The sequence below is a fragment of the Solea solea genome, chromosome 7 (assembly GCF_958295425.1).
Source record: "Solea solea chromosome 7, fSolSol10.1, whole genome shotgun sequence".
NCBI lineage: Eukaryota > Metazoa > Chordata > Actinopteri > Pleuronectiformes > Soleidae > Solea > Solea solea.
The window spans coordinates 28,686,552-28,709,264 of NC_081140.1; the positions used below are offsets into that span (position 1 = coordinate 28,686,552).

General features: G+C 39.3%; 1 protein-coding gene across 2 annotated transcripts in view; it reads right to left on the reverse strand.

Moving 5' to 3' along the window:
• Positions 1-22,713, reverse strand: part of dph1 (diphthamide biosynthesis 1) — a 207,464-nt gene that overhangs the window by 78,242 nt on the left and 106,509 nt on the right. For both annotated transcript variants that reach the window (XM_058633730.1, XM_058633731.1), the window contains exon 12: positions 2,605-2,719. In XM_058633730.1, the coding sequence (XP_058489713.1) occupies positions 2,605-2,719 (115 nt within the window). The remainder of the gene's footprint in view (positions 1-2,604; positions 2,720-22,713) is intronic.

Genomic DNA, 22,713 nt, shown 5'->3' on the forward strand with positions numbered 1-22,713 from the left:
GAGGAAGAAGAAGAAGAGGAGGAGAGAGAAGAAGAAGACAGGAAGGGCTGACGTGAGACAAAGTGGGGTTAAAATGAGTGTGACACTGAGAGTCTGAGAGGTTAATGTGTCTGTCAGTGTTACACATACACACACACACACACACACACCATCAACTCTGCCAAAGCAAGAGTCTGCCCTCTGCTGACCACAGCTCATATTACACCAGTGAAGAATGTGTGAATGTGAGAGGAAACTCTGTGTGTGTGTGTGTGTGTGTGTGTGTGTCTCACGACTGTAAGCAGAAGTCATCAAATACAGGAAAGAATTTAAATGTCTGATATCAAAGTAAAAACACACACACACACACACACACATACACTTCTGTGTAAGACGAGACATCTGCTCTATTATTACTGTTTTTAACATCACATTAAAAAACACGACAGACGTGACGTTTTAATATTTTTCAATGTTTGAAAAAAATGTATGTATATATAAATGTATATATATATATAAATATATATATATATAAATATATATATATATATACATATATATGTATGTATATATATATATATATATATATATATATATATATACATATACATATATATATATATCGCAGTTCTTGTTTTTATTGTGTCTGATACTTTAACTTTAAAAATCCTTCAACTCATGCTGTGTGTTTATTATGGGCTGAAATATGTGCCACCAGAAACTGAATTTGAATCATTTATATGTGAATTTAAAGTGCTAAACTTGAATAATTTCATCAAAAAACTGAATTTGCATTTGGTATTGTTTCGTTCGCAGTAATAAGCAGCAGTACCAATAATAAGCAGCAGTAGCAGTGAGGAGCCTCAGCAGCAGCAGCAGCAGCAGCTCTGCATATTAAGTAGAAAAGAAACAACAACAAAAGCACTGGTTTATGGTTTTAAGACCCACAATACTGTGATTTGAAGCATGTAGTGAATTCTTCTTTGAAATAAAATCTTTTTTCTTTGTTTACTAGGTTTGTTGCTACTTTTGCATGGCGGGTCACAAAAATGTCACTTTTTCACTATACAGTACTGGCACGGCATGACATGGTACGGCTCTAGACGGTTTGTTTTCCATGATTGGGCTCACGATGGCCGACTTTCAGCAGAGCCGTCTCTAAATCCACCACACTCCTCTGCTCAACACGTTTGCTTTGCTAAATGTTTTCAGGATTTTTAAGTCTTTTTAACTTTGATCTACAGTTGGACATCGTTGCCTTTGATTCTTGTGTCAGACGCCACGCTCATGACTCTTCAGTGACGACACGCTCTGACCAATCAGTGGGATTAGGGATTATAAATAGAAATGGAAATTTAAGTAGATTTTGGAACTCTAAGTAGGATTTTTAAGTCTGTTTAACTTCATCTACAGTCGGACATTGTTGCCTTTGATTCTTGCTGGAACTGCGGTGGAAAAAGAGCCAAAAGACAGAGGAGGACAGTGTGTGACAGCGGTGAGACACAGGAGCTGGTTTACAGGAGGCCTCGGGTACAGAGAGAGACAGACAGACAGAGAGAGACAGAGAGACACAGACAGAGAGAGTGAGAGAGAGAGACAGACACAGAGAGAGAGAGAGAGAGACACACAGACAGAGAGAGAGAGAGAGAGAGAGACAGACAGGCCATTACTCAAACACTAATGGTGCTCTTTAATATGCTCACTCATACACACACGTTAGCTTTAACTCTGAGCCACAGGAATAAAACAATAGTTTACACAGAAGCCTCATAAATCACCGTCACTGTCAACACACCTTAAGATTGTTTCTATAGATTATACACACACACTTGTGTGCGTTTGTATATACAGACGCCTGAGGGCTGCTGCACTACTTCACTGTGAGCTGCTTTATGACACACACACACACACACACACACACACACACACAGACAGACAGACACACAGTCACACACACACAAACTCATGCTTAAAATATGGTGAGCTTCAAATTTAAAATGCCTTCATAGATATACATATAATATGTATATATACAGTATATATATATATGTATATATATATATATATATATATATATATATATATATATACATATATGTATAATACAGTATATATACGTATATTTTATAAATAAAACTGCTTTAAGTTCATTTCTGTCTCCTTGTGTTAATAACGTCACTGAAAACAGGAGAGGCTTCGTTTCCATGGTAACTGGACGCCAATCATCAAGAGAGTGACTGTGAACATTAACATGCGAGAACATGAACGTGTTGACGATGTCATCACTCTCTCAGGACCTTTGTTACATTTAACTACGACAGTTTAATATAAAACGACTGTTTTATAAAAAATCACTTTAATTACAAATTATTATGCTTTGATGCTTATATTCAGCCTCTGACACGACTTGGTCGTTTTCTGCTTTTCAGTGTCATTAACTCGGCGTGGATTGTTTATGTCGGAGTAGACGTGGGCATGGATGTGGGCGTAGACGTGGGCGTGGGCATGGATGTGGACATGGGCGTGGGTTTGCTTGTAAAGCTCAGCAGCTCTTATTACACCAGTGACACTTGTGGAATGTGAGAGGAAACTAAAGTGTGTGTGTGTGTGTGTGTGTGTGCTTACCAGTGCTGGCTGATGAGAGGCGGTAACCGTGGTAACAGATGCTGAGGTGCTGCTGTCTGCTCCCTGCCCACTGATACCCATCACCTCGCTCTCTCTCTGGGCGTGAGTCATGTTGCTGTGAAAACAAAGAAATTGATTGAAATGTGATTTCCCATCATGCATTGAGAAAATGTGTTGTTCACAAAAGCTTGAGTTGCAGTTGCAAACAAGCATCAGTTCATACTGAAGACACTGTTTCAAAATGTCTCTTAATCTCTAATCTCACTTCACATGTGTCAGAATAATATCTAATCTCACCCCAACACTTCAACACTTCACACATGTCAGCATAATCTCTAATCTCAGATATTTCACACATTTTTTGAAAAAAATAAGCATTTCCTGTCCTGTCTCATAAACACTCACAGACACACTGTAAAAAACTATTTTCAATTTCTGAGAAATGTGTGTGTCTATTTTCTGAAAAAAATGTAGTAGTTTTTAATTTGCCTTTTTGAAAAATGTGCCTTCTTTTTTTATTTCTTAGATTCAACATATAAAAAGCTTTTATTTTTAATAACTTCCTCCATTGGCAGATACGAAAATATGAATTAATTTAATTGAATTTGCTTTTGGTGTTTTTTTGGTAATTTAATTATTGCTTTTTTAAAAAACTGGGTTTATTTTGGCTTATTATTCTCAGATTGAACGTATAAATTCTAATGCTTAATGAAGAAAATTAATATATTTATATATTAATATTTGACTAATTTTTAGAGCAGTTTTTGCAGTGCATATGAGTATATATATCTCTTCTATTTCTTATCCAAACATCAGCAGAGTGGTCAGTGTACACACTGGTGCGCTCAGTAAACCACCTGACACGTTTTTAAACCTGTCGAGTGAACTTTTAACATTTTTTATATTTGTGTAACTTGCACCATATCCTTCTTTTTGTTTCATCATCATATTGTATGATGATTGTATGTGTGAAGTCTTTGAAGTCCAGACGTCTGCTGCGACATCACTTCCTCTCTGGTGGTTTTGGGTGATGCGGTCTCTTGACATTTCCCACCATGCGTCGTGACATGTGCTACGTGTCCAGACGTGAACCGGTGTCTGTCTCTGCTTCTGCCAAATTAAGGTCAACGCTCGTGTTTGACTTCCTTTTGCAGAGTTGGTGAGAAACATCGGGTAAAAATTAAACACACACACCAAAAAGTGTGAGGCTTTAATACAAACACACACGGATGAATTCACTGTACTCCTCGGTGAGTTTGCATGGTTTTAATCATGTCCTCTGCGCACCTTTCCAAGGCTTTTTCCTATTAAGTCCAGCTGTCCACAGAGTCTGCAGCGATCCGTGACTACAGGTGCACGTCAGGAGCCAAACACGCTGCGATCCCGCGGCTCCCAGCCTCCATTATCCACACAAGATAAGGTGTAATTGAAGGACTCGCTGCTCGCCTGAGCCAACACCCATTCATGAGCATGAGCATGAGCAGCAGCAGCATGAGCAGCAGCAGCAGCAGCAGCAGCAGCTGGCTTGGCGAGCCCTCACTCAGACTCTGACAGCAGATCATAATCACATCCATTCACCGTTCAATCGCTGTTCTCTGGAGCGCGGGGAGACGAGTGAATGAGACGTTTGAACGCTGGCTGGAACATTTGCATTTCATTGATATTAAATGGGAGCGAAGTGCACCTTTTTATTTATTTATTTATCATTTATCATCGCTGAGGTACAAGAAAGGTCTGAGTAGATGTGTCTGTACAAGCGTGGACTTGTTTCTGTGACCTCTTTATGACCTTTTCTGGCGTAAGTGAGGCAGAGGTCATGACCTCTGGGTTTCTCCAGGTGCTTTTTGTTTCAACAAGATCCTGTTTAGACTTTAGTTGTTCTTTTTTAAAAAAAAAATCTTTACCCTGACTTGTTTCAGTTCTTTTGTTTCTGGGTTTCTGGTTTTACTTGTTTCTTGTTTTATTTTGTAGGGTTTCTTGTTAATTTTGACTTCCTGTGCTCATGTGATTCACCTGTGTTTGGTCACAAAAACACGTCACCCTCATTGGGTCATTCCTGGTTTCTGTTCCACGCTCGACGGTGCAGCGATTATAAAAGTCTGATTTTACAAAACAAAATCCCACGTAAACCTAACATCTATATGCCGAATAAAAGAGCTCTTTCTATTGTTTTATAACATGATCCTTATTAACACATAGGTTCCATGTATAATCGCCAGTAAGTGAAGAAACGTGAAATAGGCAGAATTGTGAATAGAGTTTGGTACCGACTTTCATGTGAAAATGAAAACTGATTATAAGTTCATCCGTTAATGTAACTATTCAATATGCTGTATATTAAAAAAGATACAAATTCAAAGGTGGCAGCAGCAACAAGCATTTACGTCATGGCTGTTTGTGCGTTTACAGAAGTGATGAAATTTGCCAGGGTCTTTGAATGCATCTCGTTATCTTACGTTAGAATATATTCAGATATTTGTAGTGTTACAAGTTTTTTTGTGTGCGTTACCTAACTCCTCTCCACTCCATAATTTTTCCAATAATAATAATAAAAAAGTTTATATATATATATATATACATATACACATATACATATATATGTACACATATATATATAAATATATATATATATATACACATATATATACATATATATAAACTTTTTGTCTCTGACAGAATCAGACTCAAAGATGTGCAGCATCTGCCTAGACAGGTTGCGGTGAAAGCAGCCTGTTTTAAAATGCCACCAAAATCTGTAATCCGTAATCTGGATCAGATTCGGATGAAACTCAGTCTCTCAGTCTCTCTAAGAGTGACATATGACATATTTAAAATGTGATTTTTCTTTCACAGTTTTGTCCGTTATAAGAGAATGGGATTTCTTGAAAATGTGATCATTATAGATTTATACCAAAGTTAGTGGGAACACAGCTGCAGAAAATTCAAATTGATCCGTCTAAAACTGTAGACAGGAAGTTGCTGAGAGAAGATGATAACAGAACTTCCTTGGTGGAGGTAACTCGACAAAACACCCGAGGCTGCTCAGTGTCTGAATTCAGATCGCCACAGAAATGTAATTATTCTTTTTTTTTTAAGTTGTGCTGTTGGAAAACAAACAAACTAACAGACATGAGCGTGAAAACATAAAAAAAGAAAGCCACAGCGTCGCCAAATAAACCAAAGACAGTTTAACAAAGACACATAAATCTGCTTTGCCCTAAAAATACCTTGAGATTATCGACCGTAATCTACAGCAAAGACTCGTTTACAGAAATACAGACGCGACACCAGGACGGAGACACGTTTACACACAGTCACAGGAGTCCCTGAAGACATCTGACATCCTGTGAGGGTGAAACAAACACCACAGAGACAGAGAAGGTATGAGAAGACGCTGCTGCTGCTGCTGCTGATGTTTGATTATCTCGTTTGGCTCGCGACTGTGTCTTCATTTATCTTGTGTGAGGAGCTTGTGACATTTATGGCAGGAAGAGGACCTTTCCAAGGGTTTGAGGGCATGGCAGCAGCAGCAGCAGCAGCAGCAGCAGCAGCAGCAGCTGGAGACGGTGAGCGAGGCCAGGACTCCGGCTGGAGCTGGGACCTCTGGGAAATTGGTGAAGCCCAGTGGAGCCAGTGGTGACTTAGGTTTCTGCCCCGACACGTTCACACACACACACACACACACAGAGCTTTGGCATGTGGTGTCAGTGTTGTACATGAGCAGTGTGGATGGGTACACAGTGGAGTCTGGATTTAGCTTCTTCACTTCATAGAAAATGAGACGTGTCAGCGATGAGTTACGCTCGCGGTGCAGAGCCGTCGGACTGTAATGAGGCACAAAACATCCAACGACCACTCATTTACTTTTGCTTTTAATTATTGCTTGGCCCGGGCGGCGTGCGTGTGTGTGTGTGTGTGTGTGTGTGGACCCACAGAGTGCACTGACAGGGCAGAGGTACTTCCACCCTCCCTCTCTCTCTCTCTCTCCCTCTCTCTCTAACCACAGAGTCACTTCTGCTACCTCGACAGGAACAAAAGGTCAAGTGTGATCCTCGCTGTTGAGTCCACTTCCCTCTGAGTCTGTGTCACATGAGTCGTTTCTGAAATTCCATCGTTCTTGTAGATTCCAATATAAAACAATTAGAACAAACTTCTAACTGAAGTTTGACTTTTTTTTATTTAATTTACTTATATTTAGGTCGTTTGTTTGATTTGTTCATCTTCATTTTTTTTACGTGTATTTAAATATACATATTAAACCATTCAATGTAAGGTTTATGCCCTAAATGAACAGCATTGGTAATTATCTACATCACTTTTTATGTTTCTGTAAAGGTTAATAAACCTGTATGAAGAAGAAGCTTTTTCACCAAAATCATATTTTTAATGTTAAAATAGAATTAAAGTTGTTATATCCATAAATTGTCAAATTTACTGTTACAAAGAAACCCTAGAAAAAGTAAAGCATGTGATTATTTCTTGATTAAAATGTCAAATTACAGTTATTTACTCACATTCCTGAACAGAAAAATGTGGTTTTAGTGGTCAAATGTTGATTATTTGACAACTAAATAACAATAACAACAATCATATTTAGTTTTAAACAAGTTTTTGAAAGATTTCTACGATATTTATGTTTTTGAAACAATGACTAAATGAATCGTCGACTATTTTGATGATCAATGAATCAGTTTGAGCGTTTTTCCAAATAATTAAATCAAGTTTCTGTCATTTTTCAGCTTCTTAAATGTTGAATATTTTCTAGTGTCTTTGCTCCACTTAACAAAGAAATCATTTTATGGACAAAAACGAAGACATTTTCAACATTTAAGGGAGAAAAATTGAGGAAATAATCGTTAGAGCAATAAAAAAAAAAAACCATACCTGACATTTTATGCAGTAAGAGCTGCAACTCGTGATTATTTTCTCGATTAATTGATTGGTTGTCCATAATTAATCAATTTTCAACTATTTTCATAACTGATTTGATCATTGTGAGTATTTTTTAGAATAATTAAAACAAGTTTCTGTGATTTTTCAGCTTCTTTCTTTGCTCTATAAAACAAAGAAATCATTAAAACTCAATTTCATTTTGGTTTGTGGACAAAAACAAAGACCAAACAAATAAAATAATCAACAAATTATTCGTCCACATGTTCGTGCTTACGCTCACGCCAACTACGAGGAAAAATATCCGTTTTTCACCATCAAAATCCTGACGTTGAGTAAATAAAAATAAAGTTGATGTGACAAAAATCTGCTGATACTTTTTTCAACCAAATACAAACTAGAGGGAAATGTTAAGGGGCGGGACAAACTGAGCAGAGAACCAATCAGAAGATAGAGTTTGGAAATGACAATAATAAGTTGATTCATTAGGAAACTAACAGTGAATTTGATCCTGTAACATTTCTGATGAACAAAGTTCAGGTTTTTCCTGTGAACCGAGAAAAAAAAGAATGACACGCTCTACTTTTGCAACAAGCCGTGATAATTTGAGAAATAAACATGTGCAACATTTAAAAACCACAGTTTCTGTAATTATTCAATGGTTTTTCACTTAATTTGGGCAAAATAAAATAAAACTGAACTAAAAAAGATTTTTTTTTTGTTCATTGTTTTTTTGTTCTAAACTGAGTAGAAAACAAGTGTGAACGTATCATTCCCTTCACTCCTTCTTTACATCACGTCTTTAATCTGAATTAAATCGACATTATTCTAACATAGAGGCTAATATTTTTTTACAGTGTAAATAATACTCTCCACACACAAACATTACAAACAGGTCGAAAGTGTTATAGCATAGCATTCACTTTGTGAGTGAAATTTAAAAAATCTAAAGTTTTTACTGTATGTTACTGTGTCTTATACTATACGTGCAATAGATTTAAAGGAATAATTATAAGAAAACAAAGCTATGGCATTTAAATGATGTCAGTGTTAATTTGTAAATTGTTATTTATGTTGTGGACTTCCCTCTCATTTATTCTTATTTCTAACTGCATGTTAGTGGTTTTAAAAGATTGAAGCTCTCTGGATTGTACTGTTCCCCAGCGCCATGACAATAATGAATCTATTCTATTCTTATGTTGGTGGATAATTTGTCCCATTTGTATGCTGATGATACAGTAATTTATTACTCATCTTCTTCAGTTTTAAAATCACTTGAGTTGTTGCAGTTGTTCAGTTCCATTTGACTCAGCTCAAGTTAGTGCTGAATGCAGTTAAATCAAAGACCATGCTATTTTCAAATGGCAGGCAGCTTCCATCTCTAACCCTAACTGTTCATGGGGTTGAAATTGAAATGGTCACATCTTATAAATTCTTAGGCATTCTTATTGATGAGAATCTGTTTTTAAACTGCACATCGATAAACTTGTTTCTAAACTGAAATTGAAATTGGGTTTCTTTTTTAGAAATAAATCATGTTTTTCAAAACATTTAATCACCACAACGTTTTTACCCTTGTTGGATTATGGAGACCTGCTTTTTATGAACGCTCCTGATCAGGTTTGAAAGAAACTGGATTCTGTATACCACTGTGTTTGTGGTTTATCACTGGCTGACTTTCTTGGACGTCTGCCGACATATTTGTGTTTACACATGTGTAGCAACCGCAGTCGATATGGCCTGCGTTCTATGGACATCGTACAGATGCAGGTCCTGAGAGTCAAAACTGAACTGGGCAAAAAGGCTTTTAAGTTTTGTGCCCCGTCTACCTGGAACGCTGTGCAGAAGGACTTGAAATTGACACATCTCGTAGCTCTGGGGGAATTCAAGACAATTATAAATTGGCTCTTGTGATTGCCCTATGTAATCATGTAAATCCCACTCTTGTTTTCCTGCAGTGTTTGATCGTATTTGACTTGTGTCTTGTGTGTTTGGAGTAACATTCTATGTTTGTGCTGCCATCTTGGCCAGGTCACTCTTGAAAAAGAGGTTTTAAATCTGTTTTTAAATGAGTTTTTTTTACCTGGTTAAATAAAGGAAAATAAAATAGAATTAAAAAAGATGACACGATAACTACAAATACGTGAGCTCAGAAATAAAGTGAAGTGGACTCATTATTATTATTATACATCTGCTGTTGTGTAGCTTTGAGTCACCATCAAGGCTAGAAAAGTTTACATGAACAGTTTAATCAGACTAAGGTCGTAGTCTGACTAAGACAGACAATCGGACAACTTACAGAGTCTGAGTTTACATGTGGAGGAGAAAAAATGTATTGGCCATGTTATGTCTGCCTCTGCCTCTGTAGGTGGCGCTGTATCTCTCTTTAAGCTAATGCATATTAAATCAGTTTCCTGTTGACCTTTATGTGACAGAAAAACAAACAGTGACGGTTTCAGTGTGAGAGCAGAATGACAAGTCTGACTCCAGTCGGACTAACGTGTTTACATGCAGGAGTAATCGGACTATGAATCACATTATGTTAGTCCAATTTTAGTCGGACTAACGTGTTTACATGCAGGAGTAATCGGACTAAGAATCACATTATGTTAGTCCAATTTTAGTCAGACTAACATGTTTACATGACACTGAAGAAGAAAAACTGATTTATAGTCTTAGTCTGACTAAAATCAGACTTTGAATGTAAACAAGCTGATCATGTGTGTGTTTGGTTCTTACAGTAGACACACCCCCACTATTTTACAAAATCACTCACCCACTCACTGCCACTTTTTCCTCCACATGAGGGTCACAGGGGTCACTGGTGCGAATCCCAGCTGACACGCGGGCAAAAGGCCGGGTCACAAACTGGACAGAGAACTATTCATGCTCACACCTACGGTCAATTTAGAGCGATCAATTTACCTAATCCCCTAATCTGCATGTTTTTGGATTGAGGGAGGAAACCCGGAAAAACCCACGCACACGCGGGAAGAACGCGTCGTAAACCCGGGCTCTTCTCGCTGCAAAGGCCTCTACACGCCTAATTTTTAAACTCTAAGCCACTTTTTTAATCATTAACATGAGTCAGAGTGATTAACAACACATGACAAAGTCACTTCACTCGCACTTTAATACAGAGCAGAAGTGCTTTTATCTTTTTTCACAAGAACACACAAGTGAGCGACTTCTCAAAGTAACTTCATTCTTCTCAGTTCAGGTGAAGTGAAACTGGTCACACGGACAAAAAGTCAAATAAAAAACAAAAAAAACCCCGCGAGCAGTGGTCAAAAAGCCAAGGGTCGCGACCGCTGGGTTATCTGCCTCGCGAGCATGTGTGAGAACAGATAAAGAGAGAAGCTCCTGACGCTGGCTGCCTGTGTGGCTTCCTCATCGGTCGCTGCTTCTCTGTCTGCAGGGGAAGCAGCGTCAGTGCCAGCGTGCAGCGTTTTACGAGCTGGTCTTCACCAAACTCCCCACATTCCCACAAGCATCGCGCTAAAAGGACGTGACTCTGGCCACGGAGCTGCTGCAGCCAAACCACAGGAAGCATGTGCACACACACACAAACACATGTGACTCACTGGACTTTCCATTAGAAACATAAGAAATAGTAGTAATTTGTGTTCAATTTGAGAGGAACGATGAATCACCGGGACCTTGAAGTGCTTCATTTGACCAGAACCTTTCTCTAAATGCAATATTATATTTTTGTTGACATTTCGGTTTCAAGGCTTTTTGATCAGAATCAGAATCTCAGAGTGAATGGAAACTCGCTCAGCTGCGTTAACGTGACCCAAACACAAAATGACACCTGTGAAACTCTCTGTGCGCCGCAGGAATGTGCTGCAGCATCAGAGCTCTCGGCGCAGCACAGGAGGATCGGTTTGAGTTAAAGCTGCAGTACGTTCGCTTCTTTGTTCCGAAACGATGGAGCAATTATGTGCTTGCTGTGTCATTCATGTGTGAAAACAGACTCTGTCAGGCAAAACTATCAGACCTGACCGAGGGAGCATTTGTGTGTATACAGCAGCAGAGCTGGGGCGAGCGGAGACAAGACATATATGTGTATGTAGCGCATCAAACGACCAGGTTTTGCACTTACTGTATATTTCTCATACATGTAAAATGACATGTTTTTTTCTTGTGAGCAAAAGAAACGAAGAATCTTCTATTAAAAAAAAAAACAGCGATTCTCATCCCAAAACTAATACAGCAACAACTATGATTTAGTCAATTTAAATAATTCATGCATCAAAACATCCGTCTCGTTCAGAACATTCCAGCTGCTGTTCATGTTTTTGTTTTTGAAATGACTGGAAAACCCTGTCTGCTTCTGCCTCTCATCTCAACCTCTGAACTTCCAGAGGAGCGAGACACTAAAAAAACAGGGGACAGATGAGGACAGGAGACGAGAAAATGACAGAGGACGCAAAGAAAGAAAGACTGGATAGTGTAGGTGTTTCCTAACTCCAGGAGATGGCAGTAATACAACGTATGGGATACAAGCTGTCGTTAGGGATAACATGAAGCACTACGTCCCAATGACATTGGAAGTCAGAGGTCAGAACGTGACCGCGTTCTCGGGAAGTTCGGAAAAATCCACGGATGCAAACGTATCACGGGTTATCGCCATTTTGGAATCCCATGCCCAAATATAGGCCACCAATAATTATTTAACTATGTCAGAGTATAGCAAATGACGTAGACCCCGCCCCGAAACATTCACATAAATAAAACTATGTTTGTTACAGATGTCGTACTTCCTGTCGCCAGTAGGTGGCGCAATAACTTTCTTTGCTGGCTCTATCATTGTGGACCAAATGATTTTAAAATGAAGATGAAGAAGAACAGAGACATACTTTTAACAACATTTTGGCCATGGTTGCCATGGTACCCTGCACACAGATCAAAGGAAGATGAGTTTGTGCGGGCGGAGCCTGCTGTGTGGCTAGTGGGATGTGAAAATGTGTTTTTTTTAACTTTATTTCTGCAAAATTCATCGGATCGCCCTAAAACTAGGTCAGATCTCGGTTTTCGCAAGTCCTAATGTGAACGCGATGTTTGATGAGTTTTTGTCGAGAAACAAAAAGAAAAAGAATAATCGGAGCGGATAAAATAGGACCTTTGCACCAGTTGGTGCTCGAGGCCTCACAGATTGGTCACAACAAACAAACTAACTTAAACACAAAGAGGTAATAATGTGACAAAGCAACGTGAAGAGATAAACAAAGATGGAAATAAAACCTGGAAAAACAATAATGAAAGTCATCAAACCAAGGAAATACTACTGAAACAAAGCTTTTATATTCAATTCTATTTTATTTACACGTACACATCTATCTCCTCTACTTATAAAGATAAACTTTGATTTACTCTCTGGTTTAGGAGAAAGAATCCTGGTATTAAGAAAATGCCGGCTCCTCCTCCTTCTGTACCCGACTGTGGCCAAATAATCTTCACATAATCACTCGTCTACAAATCTACGAGAAAAGGGTGGACATGTCGGATTCCCGCGGCGTCTCCGAAAGTGTCGCGTACACTCGAGTGCCACATGCTGTATAATGAGCGCCGCGCAGTGCTCTGCGCTCAAACGCCATCGAAACCGCCAATAATTGGCAGTGCCGTTAAAAAACGACGAGCGCAAATCAACACCATCCTCGTCTCCCGCTGACTCAGATTGCAGAGTACAAACAAAGCAAAAAAAAAAGGGGGGGGGGGGGGGGGGGGGGGAGGCATTCAAGTGTGTGTTGGCATATCCTGTGTGAGGTTGACCAGAGAGAGATTACACACCCAGAGTGTGTGGTGACCCGCGCTGCCGCCAACATTCTGACACTAAATCATCTCATATCGCAGTCGTATCTGCTCTTCCCAGGGCAGTTTCCTGAGCCGCAGCCTGAAGCCACACACTCACAACAGGAATGTGCAACCACACAGAGCCGGTTTTCAACACGCTGCCACTTTATTAGGTACACAGGACACTTAATAAAGCAGCAGGAGGCTTCTTCTGACGCTTTAAAGATAAAGGTTACCTTCACGTTACCAAGCTGATCTGGATTTTGCCTGTTGATGTGACTCAGATCTGGATTTTGTTTTGTTTTGGACGACTGTGTGGACGCAGAAATCTGATCGTCAAGATCTGCAGCTACAGTGTGACAAAATCAAAAAACAATGGAGGACAGTGTCGCCCTCTAGAGCACGGGTGTCAAACGTATGGCCCACCACAGGGTCCAATCCGGCCCGCAGGATGAATTTGTTAAAATTTACTACTGTATTTTTCAGTTCCAGATACCTGTCTCGTCTAAATGTTTTGTGCCTCTGTAGATCCACTGTTATCTGAAAGTTGTATTGCACATGTGTAAATGTTTAATTTAGGAAATAATTGTATTGAAACTGCACTCATTTTTTCTAATATGTTTTGTAAAAAGATAATTATTGTTGTTTATAGGTTATTTTGCTTTTTTTAAATTTTACTGGTCTGGCCCACTTGAGATCAAATTGTGCCGTATGTGGCCCCTAAACTAAAATGAGTTTGACACCCCTGCTCTAGAGTTGAATCTCTATAGCCACTTTTTCACCGAAGGAACTTTTCTCATTTACTCGTTTCCATCAAAATTACCAGAGGAAAAAACTTTCCCTTGACCCCAAACTTTCCCCTGAGAGAAGCACCTACTGTTTCTCAAGACAATGGACTTTTCAGATTACCAGGAACTCGAGGGGGGCCGGGCTTTGAGGTGAAGAACGCTCATTGGCAGAACAAGTTTTACGGCTACAACGCACCTTTAAACAAGACTTTTGAAAGAAGAATTTAACTATTTCAAAGTCTGAATTTAGTCAGACTAAGACAATAATCCGGTCACGTTAACACGTTAGTCCGACTACAGTCGAGCTAGTCTTAGTCGGACTAACATACCTGGATAATGTGACCCATAGTCCGATTACTCCTGCATTTTGACCCTGAAGTAGAAGGAGACGACGTAAGGCCACTTTTCCACTGCAGGAACTTTTCTCATCTACCCTAGATTTTGAAAAACTTTGGCGTGTTTCAACCAAAATAACCCCCAAAATAACCCCAACCCCTGAAAGTTTGGGGTACAGTGAAAGTCGAGTGTGTGTGTGACATCATGGTCATCAGTTTAGTTTGTGTGAGAAAATGAAAAACAAGTGACAAAACTTTTTGTCCTTGTGCTTCTATTTTGTCAGTTTTATGGCTGTTTTTATTTTTATTGCATTTTTTGAAAACTTTGGCCCAGATCACATCATCAAGTGGTCAAAGTCGACTGACGCAAGACATTTAAGAATTATAATTTACCCTGATTATGAAAACAGGGAGTTCCTTCCCTCTGGACGGAGGTTTAAAGTCACGACATGTTAAAAAAAAAAAGTCATATATTTGTGTTAAGGAGCAGGTGAACAGGTGTGCCTAATAAAGTGGCTACACATACGTGTGTGTGTGTATCGATGATTTATGCACATGGAGGTGACATGTACATATGTTCCCTCGGCAGCTGCAGAGAACGCTGAGGTCTTCTTTTTCCAGTCTATACGTCATGAATGCATCACTGAATAATAGATGTGAGCCTGACACAGACAAGGCTGTTTGAAGGAAATGAAAGAAAAAGAGACGTCAACAGCCTCAATTTAAAGGAGGAGAAGAGACAGCAGAGAAAGTGAAATCATCTGAACAGTTTTCTCAGAGGACAGAATCAGTACTGAATCAATACTGACATCTGCTGGTGGACTTCACTCAAAACATGTGTCCGTTTTACACCAATATTACATTTTATTCTATTTTTTAGACTCTTAATAGTCAATATTTGTCTATATTGTACATTAAAAGATGTGGAAAACTAATGTTTTGTTGTGTATTATCTTTAGTTTTGACTGTTTTTGCTGCTGTGGGGCAAAGAAAGGGAACTTGTCTCAATCAAACACAGCCTCATATATTACATTTCACATTTATTTCCCCCACTTTTAGTTTTAAACAAAACATCTAAGCTGTCTGCACAAGAAAATTATTTATTGAAGGATTCTTAGTTGCCACAGGAAACTGGGGACTAAGGTAAATCACACAGTTGCTGATGAGCTGGCAAAGAAAATGTGATTTTCAAACAAAAATTCACCTTAAAGACGAGTTTTTTCAGTTTGTTATTCATGCAGCTCATTAAGAATTTAAATCTAATCTGTGTGTTTGTGTATTGGACACAGATGCCTGAACAGACAGACAGAAAATGAATGAATGAATGAATGAATGAAACAGATCAGCCATTCAGAGTTAGCACTTAATCCACTTAGTCATCGTCTGCTGATTGTTGGCTTTAAAAAAGAAAATGAAAAAAATGAACAAGTAAAAGCACAGTGTGATGAATCATCGCTCACAGTGAACTCAGACTTTTCCAAGTGAAACAAACGGCTGCAGTGGATGAGTCAGGATTCATTAGGAACAAAGTAAACACATCATATATATATATATATATATATATATATATATATATAGTTTGTCTGATGTGTTTACTTTGTTCCTATATATATATATATATATATATATATATATATATATATATACACATATACATCGGAGTCACCGCGATCATAACTCCTCCTCAGATGCTGTAAACGATGATAAAAACCCTCGGTGAGTTTTATCAACAGTTTAACCGCTCACTGGTGACTAACTGTGTAAATGTGTGTCTTTACCGCGATTTAAAACTGCTAAAGACGAAGGGAATAAAGTAGAAATGAAGTAGAGAAGAAGAGCAACAAATGGAGGTCTGGTTTTCATGGGTGTGGCTTTATCAGTCAGTTTGTCCTTCGGTTAGCAACTTCCTGTCTACACATTTTTAACTCAATCAATGTGATTTTGGTGATTGATTTTTGGTGATGGGTAGGTTATCACACAAAAATAATCCCATCCAATTTTGGTAAGAATTTACCCACTGATGACGTCACAAAACATGATCAAACGTTCGAGAAATCCCGCTCACTTTTAATGGGCAAAACTAAAAATCACACGATCATATCTCTGTCAAAATTCATCGGATTTGAACAGAGTTTGGTACGTGTATGCGGGATCAGACTTTCTACCAGGAGACTGAGTTTAATTTAGATCTGATCCAGATTATGGATTTGGCGTCAGTTTAAATGTAACACGGATCAGTCCCATTGAACAAGTTCACATGTTTATCTCAGCGACATTTTAACAGATCAGGATTAATTTTGTTTGCGTAAAACAGTAAAACACAGTGTTTCAGTCGTTCCTTTCACCACAACCTGTCCAGGCAGATGTTGCACATCTTTGAGTCTCTGGTTCTTTTCTCTCTACTGACACCTAGTGTTTGCTCGTTGTGTGAACTGTTGGGTTTATTTCTAACTTTCTTTGCATTGAAATATTTCAGATTAAGTTTCACATGAATCTGATCCAAATTACAAATTTGGCAGCAATTACATTTTTAAGAGAGAGAGAGAGAGAGAGAGAGGAATAATAATCCAGACAGATTAAGGGACGAGGACGAAAGAATGAGGAAGAACTTTGAGCTGTGTAGTGATGAATAACTGTGATTGAGAACTTCAAACTGTAGGGGGCAGCATTACACTGCTCAGTCTACACCAAATGTATTATTAATGTACATTATTAATATTATTAATATGATGAGACAAAAAAAGACCTGAATCAGTGAATTTGTGGATGAAAAATATGCTGAATTTTCCCCAAATTTTAAACAACATTTGCATTAAAATTAAGTTTTCATTAATTTTCCAAACATCTCAATTCAAAAAAGATCAGGTGTCACAGATGTGGCTGTAAATCAGTCATGATTTTATGCACAAATTTGTTTTTGTCATGATTTATATTGTGATTTCAGTCACAACAGAAATCCACATGGAGTCGGATTCGACTGTCGTTTCCTCCAGACACATTTGCAGAATTTTCCCAAACTTGAAGCCAAGATTTACATGAAAATGTTTTAAATAAAAGTTTTAATTCACACACCATCAGACTAAGATTCATTAGATCTGTAATCCAGATTACAGATGTGTTTATCTCAGACACATCTTAACAGATCAGGATGAATTCTGTTTGTGTAAGATTGTGAAACGCAGGCGACAACAAAGTGTTGAAGTCTTTCCTTTCACCGCAACCTGTCCAGGCAGATGTTAGACGGTGACAGCTATGAGCTGCTAAAGGTGCTGATCACTCTCTTTCCCATTTACTTTAAATATGCATAAATATATTCAAATTAAAAGAGTATGTGATATAAACCTTTGTATGATTTGGATATGAATCACAGTTTTATATTTAGCTGAGTCAAAAATACTCTGTAAATCATTTTGACCTGATTTAATTTGTTTAAATAGATCTTGATTCAGCAGACCATAATGTCTCTATAGATGAATGTACATATAATGCTTATATTTATGGGTTTTCTGTTCAGAAGAAGAAGAAGAAGACAGAATGGAGGAGGTGTGAAGCTGAACATCTCCAGCTCACTCTCACAATACCAGCACCTTTCTGTGGTTCTCTGTCAAGGTTAGGCCAGGGAGATAATACAATGTGTGTGTGTGTGTGTGTGGGGTGGGTGAGTCATCTGGATGAGTCATGTGCTCTGTGTGTGTGTGTGTGTGTGTGTGTGTGATAAAGGATGGATGGATGGATGGTGTGTGTGTGTGTGTGTTGAGATGAAAGTGTCACGATGTTTGACAGAGAACACGCATGTTCACGTGTCTGACATGTTTACACCGGCTTCAGAGAAGAACATCGCGTTGTTTCCTGCGAGTGACAGAATCACAGAATCAACCGAAACCTTAACATTGTTCACACCAGATGTGGCTCGCAGTACGCAGTGGTGGCCAGCAGGGGGCCCCTGACTGTACTTATGGAGATTCAGCAAGTGACGTCTCAAAGAAGCTGAGGAACAGGAAGACAGACAGAGACAGAGAGAGAGAGAGAGAGTCTGTAGATCTGGTGGAGATGTTTCACAGTATTTAAAGGAACAGTATGTAACATTTATATTTAGTATGGCTGCAGAGATTAAAGCAAGAAATTTGTAAGTAAGAACATCCATCGTCAATAATCAATAGATTAATCAATAAATAAATAATAATTAGTTGTTGCCTTCATTTGTCCATTGTGGGCTGGAGGTACAACATGACCGTCTCGATAGTCTCGAAGAAAAAAAAAGTGTTTGCTTTAAAAGTTTCACTTGACGAAGATTGTGCTCGGCTGAGTCAGACGATGACTGCGTCCAAATGTCTCAGATTCATCCTCCGTGAGTCAGAGACTGAGGAGCCGAGGAAGCTTCATCAAACGCTCGCTCAGCTCAGGAGTCACAGACGCTGCCACTCGCTTAAAGCTGCAGTACGTAAGTCACAGACGCCGCTCCTCGCTTAAAGCTGCAGTACGTAAGTCACAGACACTGCTCCATGCTTAAAGCTGCAGTACGTAAGTCACAGACGCCACTCCTCGCTTAAAGCTGCAGTACGTAAGTCACAGACGCCGCTCCTCGCTTAAAGCTGCAGTACGTAAGTCACAGACGCCGCTCCATGCTTAAAGCTGCAGTACGTAAGTCACAGACGCCACTCCTCGCTTAAAGCTGCAGTACGTAAGTCACAGACACTGCTCCATGCTTAAAGCTGCAGTACGTAAGTCACAGACGCCGCTCCTCGCTTAAAGCTGCAGTACGTAAGTCACAGACGCCGCTCCTCGCTTAAAGCTGCAGTATGTAAGTCAGTAAACGCTCGCTCAGCTCAGGAGTCACAGACGCCGCCACTCGCTTAAAGCTGCAGTATGTAAGTCACAGACGCCGCTCCACACTTAAAGCTGCAGTACGTAAGTCACAGACGCCGCCCCTCGCTTAAAGCTGCAGTACGTAAGTCACAGACGCTGCTCCTCGCTTAAAGCTGTAGTATGTAAGTCACAGACGCTGCTCCTCGCTTAAAGCTGCAGTACGTAAGTCACAGACACTGCTCCATGCTTAAAGCTGCAGTACGTACGTCATCAAACTCTCGCTCAGCTCAGGAGTCACAGACGCCACTCCTCGCTTAAAGCTGCAGTACGTAAGTCAGTAAACGCTCACTGTTAGCAGGAGAATTCCCTTCTGAAACTTTTTGTGGAAACTTGATTGTGTTTTCTTTACAAACTCAACGTTGCCGTTGTTGCCTCCGTCTGTTTTGACGTTAAAAAAGCCGTGTCACCGGGCGACACCAGATTCAAACACTGTTATACTGTTGTACTGACCTTATTTGCAGAATTTTCCAATAATTTCAGTGAATATTTAGGTGAATATGTTTTAAATAACGTGCAGAAAATGAAGTCTTAATACATTTTCCAAACAACTATTGGAGATCATTTGTTTACCAGTTGATAATTACAGAAATGAGTCGCTACATGATGCACAAATTTGTTCTCATCATGATTTACAAAGTGATTTGTGATCACGATCGTCTGCCGTCTTTAAAACATGATTCAACACTGTCCTGTGGTTTGATTGAGTCGCGCTGCTGCTGCAGGTCGATGACGTCAACGCTCAGTAATTAGGTTTTAACATGGATTCAGATTTGAATGTTCACATGGTCACATGGTTACATGCTCAAGTGACAGCCGGACTCATGCTGGAAACAATGTAAACACCCACTTCAATCAAACTGCTGTGTGTGTCCTTCATGCTGGACGGAGATTTTTGATTTTTTTTTGAGGTTCTTTCCAGACTCGCCTGAGTTCAGCGAGTTCTGAATCTGATCTGAATCTGATCAGAATCTGATCTTCCCGATCAACTGTTCACATTACATTTTGCAGGTGATCAGATGTGATCTGCGTGTGTCCATGTTGACATTGTCTCGTCTTCCACATGGTTTCTATAGTTACAGGCCACGCCCCCGGAAAAACAAGAAGTCTAAACAAAATGGACGATAGAAATCTGTGTTGTTTCTAACTGTTTATGTGGAAAACTTTCTTTGGAGTTTTTAAACTATTGTCGTCCACTGTGTTGTTTAACGCGCCGCCAGACAATTTCCATCTCTTCAGATCCACGTCGTCATTGTTGTTTGAGTCGCGCTGTGAGGGACTGAGACAGATCTGCGCGGTCTTGTTCAGACTGCAGCACAAATCAGATTTTTAAACATATCCACATTTGTATCTATAGGTTAATTTTTTTTGTCGGTCTGAACAGCTAAAGAAAACCCATGAGATCGGATTTTTCCAAATCTGATCATGATTCAATCTGAACGTCTCAGTCGCTCAGATAGGATTTGTCTTCTCCTGGGATTCCACTGAATGTGTCTCTGTCGCTTAAGTCGATGTCGACTCTGTCGTCGTCAAACACACAGACAACATTAAGTGTCTGGGTTGTTTTTTCAGAATAAAAGCCCCCGTGTTGACGCCATATCATATTAACACACATGCAGTGGAATCCTGAGGTTCCATGACGTCGATCCAGAGAGACGACGCGTAAGACGATGGACACAGTTTAAAGACAATAGTTTAAAAGTCAGGGAAACAAATTTCAATCGTCCATTTTGTTTAGACTACTTGTTTTCCTGGGGGCGTGGCCTGTAACTATAGAAGTCCACGTAGAAGACGAGACGAGACGTCAACATGGACGCACGCAAATCACATGTGATCACAGTCGGTCAAGAAGATTAAATCTGGTTTGAGCTCAAGTCTAAACAAGACCAAAGTGACAGGAATCTGATTTGACAAACAGGTTTCTGTGTCCACACACACGCACATCCGATGTGAGTCACGTCAACTGAAATACATCATATATATATACATATACATATATATGTATATGTATATATATGTATATATATATACACATATATATGTGCATGCGAGTCATTTTAACGTCAGAATATAAACCTTTTACGTTGCCTGCACCTGAAGTCACGTCTGCTGAAGACAAAACAGCCTCTGAGTGAATCCTGTTTAATCGACGCTCACCCACTAACACTGGCTTTCTGACAGAGAGGGAGGAGTGAGTGTGTGTGTGTGTGCTGAAAGATTCATGAGCAGTGCTGATGTTAGAATAAAGCTACGTGTTCTTGTTTTAAGTGAAAATACGAGACTTAGAAACATAAACACCGTATTTAAAAGAGGAGTTAATGTCAGAAAACGTCACGACTGAAGGGAAACTCCCTCCTTTTTTAATTATAAGCGATGTTGACGCTTCTAACGAGCTGCAGACGCTGAGACGTCGTCGGGACAAGTCGCCGTCAGAGACGTGAAGGAGACAAGGAGAGGGAGCGAGGGAGCGAGGAGGAAAGAGGAAGAGTGGTGAAGCAGAATACTAATTAGTGTGTGTGTGCAGGTGAACACTCAGCCCTGTGGGATCTCTCCCTCTCTCTCCCTCTCTCTCCCTCTGTCTCCCCTCTTCTCTTTCTAACCAGAGAAATGAACAAATGTAGGTCAGCTGGGAGGAAGAAGAGACGAGGAAAGATATGGAGAAGAGTGAGAAGGATGAGAGGAGGAGAAATACACGGTGATTACTGTGTTTACACACATACTGTATATGTAGAGGATGACAGGAAACATGTCTGTGGACAACAAGGTCTCACCTGCTCCTGTCTCTCTCTGTGTGTCTGTATCTCTGACTGTCTGTCTCTCTGTCTGTGTGTCTCATGTATAGTAGCTGCTGCTGCACTGAAGAGGAATCTTTTCTCTGTGTTTTTGTTGCACTGCAAAAATCCATTTTCACGACAGTGAAAAAAAGTCCTAATTTCTGGGAAATTGCTCGTATTTTCTTGTTAGCAAGTTCAACACAAACATGACAAAGATCATTTCATTTTAAGAGAAAACAATATTAGCTAAGTTTGACTTAATACAAGATTTGTTTTCTAACCCAAGGATCAAGATTTTTGCTTTTTTTATTTTAAGAGGAAAAACAACGACACATCTACACTGTAAAAAGATGATTTTCAAGAAAGTGAAAAATAAGTCATTTTTGGGAAATTCTTCTTAATATTATTTTGCCTAAAAATGAAATAATCTTGACCAGCGAGTTTTGCACTAGAAATATAATCACATTTTTAGAAAATAATAACTGTTTGTCTGAATAATAAACTGCAGCTCACTTTAAACTTTAACTAACAACTTACCTTGTTTTCCCCTCGTTTTAAGTCTGAAATTGGTGACATTTACTTGCCAGTTTTAAGAATTCTTGTCAAATAAAATGTGCTTACCCAATTGTCAGATTTTTTTCTCTTTAAACAAGAAAATTTTAA